This window comes from Xiphophorus hellerii, chromosome 18, assembly GCF_003331165.1.
Source record: "Xiphophorus hellerii strain 12219 chromosome 18, Xiphophorus_hellerii-4.1, whole genome shotgun sequence".
Taxonomy (NCBI): Eukaryota; Metazoa; Chordata; class Actinopteri; order Cyprinodontiformes; family Poeciliidae; genus Xiphophorus; species Xiphophorus hellerii.
This window is the reverse complement of record NC_045689.1, coordinates 23,453,070-23,458,672: the sequence shown is the minus strand read 5'-3', so window position 1 is coordinate 23,458,672 and position 5,603 is coordinate 23,453,070. Positions and strand designations below refer to the sequence as shown.

The 5,603-nt window shown below is 38.8% G+C and overlaps 1 protein-coding gene across 1 annotated transcript; it reads left to right on the top strand.

The window, feature by feature from the left end:
• The first annotated feature begins 465 nt into the window (after positions 1 to 465).
• On the top strand, positions 466 to 5,330 carry il10ra (interleukin 10 receptor, alpha). Its single transcript, XM_032546032.1, has 7 exons — positions 466 to 710; positions 1,472 to 1,592; positions 1,746 to 1,927; positions 2,016 to 2,161; positions 2,318 to 2,489; positions 3,607 to 3,725; positions 3,821 to 5,330. Exons 1-7 carry the CDS (start codon positions 647 to 649, stop codon positions 4,703 to 4,705), a joined length of 1,689 nt encoding a protein of 562 aa, XP_032401923.1. The 5' UTR covers positions 466 to 646; the 3' UTR covers positions 4,706 to 5,330.
• The last annotated feature ends 273 nt before the right edge of the window (positions 5,331 to 5,603 follow it).

Genomic DNA, 5,603 nt, shown 5'->3' with positions numbered 1-5,603 from the left:
TTTCTGATGTGGCCTGTGACCTGAAAATTCATATAGAGAGTATGCAATTTTTTGCACATAGTTATCTGCAGGTTAACAAAGTCTAAAATCCACCTTCCTGAATAAATTTGTATAGACTGTATGTATTTTATTTCTGTAAACTTGTGTAGAAAGAAGTAAGATAAGACATACAAATTCCCCCCACAATGTAGTGCTACTTTTTATGAAATAATGATGAAAGTCATAAAAAAAAAGTGAAAGGGATATTCCCAATACTTTCCCCTTTCCTCTGTTTTGTACAGTGAGATGGCAGATCAGCCTGTGCACTGTGACTATGGAAAGGAAAATAAGACAAAGAAAAGAGGAAGTAAAGGCTGAGAGAGGAGGAGAGATGTGAAACCAGAAACCCCGTCACTGATGATGTCACAGCAGGAAACTCATCATCTAGACGGTGGGAGGGAGCGAAAGGAGATTTAGAGATAGGTTTTATTTTTTTCTTCAGATCAACAGCTATCACAGAAGAGAAAGCCGCATCGGCGCCTTTGATAGTTTTCTACACTGATAATGGTTTCAGTGATCCCTCACTGATCATAGGAATGAAGGACTTTGCTGGGAGCTGTTGAAGGATTCTGACTTGAGTGTTTATATTCTTCTCAAGAGCTTGAAAATGGATAAGAAATATAAGCCACTGATTTTGGTCTTCCTAATCCTATTCATCGGACATGTTTCAGGTAATTATAACCTTTACTGATCATAAATGTTAAGTCCTGTTTTAGATTTTAAAAGGTACTTGTCATACTGACTTGTTCAGTATCAGTGGATGGCGAAATTTGGTGATTTATAGTGGTAGTTAATAAAAAGACTGTTCATAAGTTGTGAAAAAAAACAACTTTTTAAAGTTATTTTTACTTCTCCCAAACGTTGGTGGAAAATTATAAGTGGAATAAAGATAGCATAAGTAAATCTTAATATATAAAGTAAATTTTTCATAATTTTTATTGATCACACTTTGACAGATATTTACCCAAAAAATAAATATCAGTGAATATTAAATAAATATGAAATGCTTATTATTAAAGTATGAGTTTGATGGCGAGGAAGATGTGTTACAAATTTAAACTCAACCGTACTCTTAAGTGATATTCATGACGTTGATTACTAAAGTTGACCTTAGTGTTCAATTAGAACATTTTCTCTTTCTTTCTCATGAATAGGACACACACATAGGAAAGGGTAATGCTCTGTTCCCCTTCTGAAAAAAACCCCAGTGTCAGTACCAATCCTATGATTTGCAACCAGACTTCCTCTTTTTTTCTCTCTACTCTTTGCAAGAATGTCTAAAGATAACTCTTCTCAGCATATATTTAGCATAAATGTACATTGCAGATGTTTCCTCTCTGCAAGTCATGTTAAAGCAATCAGTGATTGGAAACGCTAAAATGACTGTACAAGCAGATGCTTAGATTTTTACATGATTTTTTTCTTGAAACAGGAACAGCCATTCCACCGCCTAGAAATATGGAAGCGCATATTTCAGAAGATGAAGTAACGGTTCGATGGGAAAATCCTGAAAATGCCCCATCAGACACAGTGTATAACTTTCAAATAGGAAGGTATGTTGAAGTTTTAAATATATAGTTGTTTTCAGAGAGTGAATTGCAACTGGAGTTACACATTTCAGTAGCAGTTCAGCTTTTATAAGACACTGTACCATCTCATTAGTCGCATTTTTCTCATTTATTGACTGGTGAAAATTCTGCCTTCAGGTATGGCACATCAGACTGGGCTAATGTATCCAGCTGCATGGGGATCACAAGGAACTACTGCATCCTTACCACACATATTAAAAAAATAAAAGAATATACAATTTCCTATAAAGTCAGAGTTCAGCTCGTCAAAGGAGATCAACAGTCTGACTGGATAGGGAAAAGATTTCTTCTAAATGAAGGTAAGTATTTCAGTTAGGGATGTATTAATTGTATGAAGATCAACTCAGCTTCAGTTGCAATAATTTTCAACATGTTCTCTATTCAAAGGTGAATTGCAGCCTCCTTCCTTTAGTTTGTGGGCTACTTCCAGCACACTTACAGTCTATGTCCATGAAAAGCCCATCTTGAGAGAAATCTATCCCTATGGAGTGGTCTACAAGTTGTATTTAGAGGAAACTGATCGAGAAAACAAGGTGAGTCAGAGAATTAGACAGGACATAGCCTTCGGTAACCACAATATCATTTCAACTCACACGTCACTTAAAAGCAGTAACAAACGAAATGAATATTAAGTAAAAGCCAGATACTTTACTCCAGATACGTAATTTTTCTTTTTTTTGGATTGCCAGACTACCACAGTTTACCTGGAAGACGATGAGGGAAAGCCTGAAGGGAGGAAGAAGACTTTCACTGGTCTCCAGTGGGAAAAAAAGTACTGCGTCAGCGTTGAAGTCAAAGCCAATGGTGGTATCTACCAAAGCAACGTGTCTCCAAAACAGTGCCTGCTCCTCCCAGAGCAAGGTAAAGTAAATTGTTTACACTTACCAGTAATTTAGAGAACTTTTCAAAATCTTTAACATTTTCAAATTTTGTCACGATACAACCACAAATTAGTTTTTAAAAAAATCTAGAAAAGTGTATCATTTTCATTGAGCTCCCTTTACTCTAATATATATAGATCCATCAATGTTACATGACCTTATGAAAAAAAAGATGACTTATAATTCTGTATAAATATCTACTACAGAAAATTTAAGGTCATTTTTGAAAATCCACCATTTTATTAGATTGTAATATGAAATGTATAAGAAATATTCTCTTCTATAGGATGTGGATATTTGTGGAAAATGATGTAATAAGAAATGTGTATAGTTTCCAAAGTAATTACTTTTTATTTTGCAATAAGCTATGCAAGGGAAACACCAGACATAAGAAAGAATTTCTGCTGGTCAGATTAGACTAAAACTGATTTTTATTTTTTTGGCCTGTGCGCAAAGTATTATACATGACTGAAAACTTACTGCACATCACTTGAACACAGCATTTCTCTGGTGTAAAACATGGAGGCAACAGAATCATTCTGTAGGACGTTGGTCAGAGTTGATGGAAAGATGGATGAGCAGAGCAGCTGAATGGAATCTGCAAAAGACCTGAGACTTTTAGGCAGAGGTTCAGGAAAATAACCCTAAGCATAAAGCCACGGCGAAACTAAATTTAGAATGTGTGGCGAGACTTGAAACTTGGTGCTCACAGATGCTTTGTTTTTCATAGCTTTTTTGCTATGACTGAGCAGACATTTCAGTCTCTTGAAAGCAAAGCTGGTAGTGACGCGTCCAAGACGCACCTCTTTAATACAGACTTATACCACTGAATTTTTGCATCAAAAAACATGTTTCACAACTACGTATGCATTTGTGTTAATCAAGCACATAAAATTCCAACAGAATACAATGAAGTTTCTGTTTGCAACATTACAAAATGTGGAAAAGTTTGTTAATGAAGAAAAATTACCTGCATAAATCAAGATGATGTAATACAGGGAAAAAACATTCCCTAAAATTGCCTCAGTTTGTTATGTTTGCATACTTCTGCCTTGAACTGATCGGTTTGTAAAATTATTTTGTTTCTCTTCTTTCAGAATTTTACATAATAGCTGTATCATCCTTATCTATTCTTGGGGCCCTGATAGTTGTCGTTGTTGTGATCTGCATTCTGTTGGTTTACCTAAAGCGGCCTGCAAAAACGCCTGTAGCATTGGTAAGATTAAAGAAAAAAACAACAACTAAAAATGAAAATGGTTAAAACATGACATGGCTCATAATTTCTTTTCATCTTCTCTTCCCCCGCTTTAGAAATCCCCTGTGAGTGGCTGGAAGCCGCTTTCTGTCACAGAAGGGTCCATGGAGGTGGTCACGGACAAAGGATGGTTTCTTTACAGTTACAGACCTGACGCAAAACCCGCAGTGACCGAGACCAGTCTTACAGTAATAGAGGATGGTGAGGAGGAGAACAGGAGGACCAGCTTGGACAGCGGGGACAGCGGGGTCAGCGTAGAGGCGAACTCCTCGGCAGACAACAGAGGACAACATCAAGAGAGACAAGAGGACAGCGGCTGCGGGAGCATGGGAAGCCCGGAGATCTCAGCCCACAGTCACACAGATTACCCTATGCAGGCTGAAAGCATGGAAGCGGATGATGTCAGCAAGAGGGAGGACAGCGGGATGGGATTGGATTGCCCACACCATTCCTCGTTCTTGAAACTTGACAGCCAGGACACAAAATCTCTTGTCGAGACAGTCATTGTTGGGAACTACCGCACCCAGAGCCCGTCTGAGATGCAGATTCAAAGCAGAGGCAGTGAGAACATGTCAAAACAGATCCCTGCACACTCAGTGTTGGCTGACGTGGTGACGGGATACAAGCCCGGGCCGCAGTCCTGTATCTGTTCACTAACAGGCCAGTGCAGCTGGTGCCACAGACACGGCAGTTACGGATCCGAAGGAACCAAACTGTACAGAGCAGTGTGCATCGAAAACGTGCTGCTTGGTGGGACAAGTGACCTGGTGGACTCAAGCAGAGTCGGTAAAACACACATGGACTCTGTTATAATAAATTTGGAAGAGTCACTTTTACATGTGTCTGACACATTTCCCCTACTGACGTCAAAATACGAACAGGACAGCAACATGAACAATATATCCCTCTCCCTCTGTGACGTTCAGCTGACATCTGACTGACATGGTGTGGAATGCAACACTATTCATACATCCCTCCTGACGTACACATCACACTGAATATTTTGAAACGGAAGTGAATAGGTTGCGAAATGCTCTGAAAGATTCAGCCGGTAGGACGAAACAAATCAAGTCGCACTCTGGTTTTAACCCAGGCGGGAAAAAAAACAAGTTAAATGGGAAAACTACTGACTGTTAACCATCCCTGATGCCTTGTGAGCTTGTTGATTGAAGAAGTTCTTCAAACCTGCTTCTCTGGGTGTATCGTTGACTGACTAAACTGCAGATGCCGGAAATGAAACCGGTACGAGGAGCACTGTGAAAAAAAACTGTGACAGTTACCCGCTTTAACATTTCACGATTTCACCTCCTCCGTCTACGACGCGTCGTCTTTCAAGTTCTTTTTTCTTTTTAATGGAGAACTGCTTCACATACGGCTGCAGTATTAAATGGAGCAGAAAAAGAAGCCAAAAAAAAGGAGCAAAACGGTCATGTCCTTGTTTGCACTGATGTCTAACAGATCGCTGTTTTTGTTCAGCCTCAGCAAGTAGCCATCCTAGACTACATTCTGTTGAGACTACTTATGTTGTGTTTCTAAAAATAAATTTATTTATTTCATATTTCAAAACCATCTCTTTGGATTCTTCTAGAAAATTCCACCCATAATGTTCTCGGTCGCTGAGTAAACAAATGACACAACATTTAGGCAGGAAAACCCTGAAACAAAACATGTACGGGATCCCCAAATGCAGATGAACTACAGGAACCTGTGCTGTGGTTTTTTACACAACCTAAACTAGGAAACAAACACTTCCTCTGCACATACATCCACCGAGCTTAAAAAAAATTCCCAGAGCACAGTTGTTTTTTTGCCATGGTAAAAAGGAACACATTAAAACAG

What these genes read in the sequence shown, in the direction of transcription:
- il10ra (XM_032546032.1), top strand. Translation starts at nt 647, where the DNA reads ATGGATAAGAAATATAAGCCACTGATTTTGGTCTTCCTAATCCTATTC. An exon ending in TATAACTTTCAAATAGGAAG is followed by an intron (nt 1,593 to 1,745) that starts GTATGTTGAAGT and finishes TTCTGCCTTCAG; the next exon opens with GTATGGCACATCAGACTGGG. An exon ending in AAGATTTCTTCTAAATGAAG is followed by an intron (nt 1,928 to 2,015) that starts GTAAGTATTTCA and finishes CTCTATTCAAAG; the next exon opens with GTGAATTGCAGCCTCCTTCC.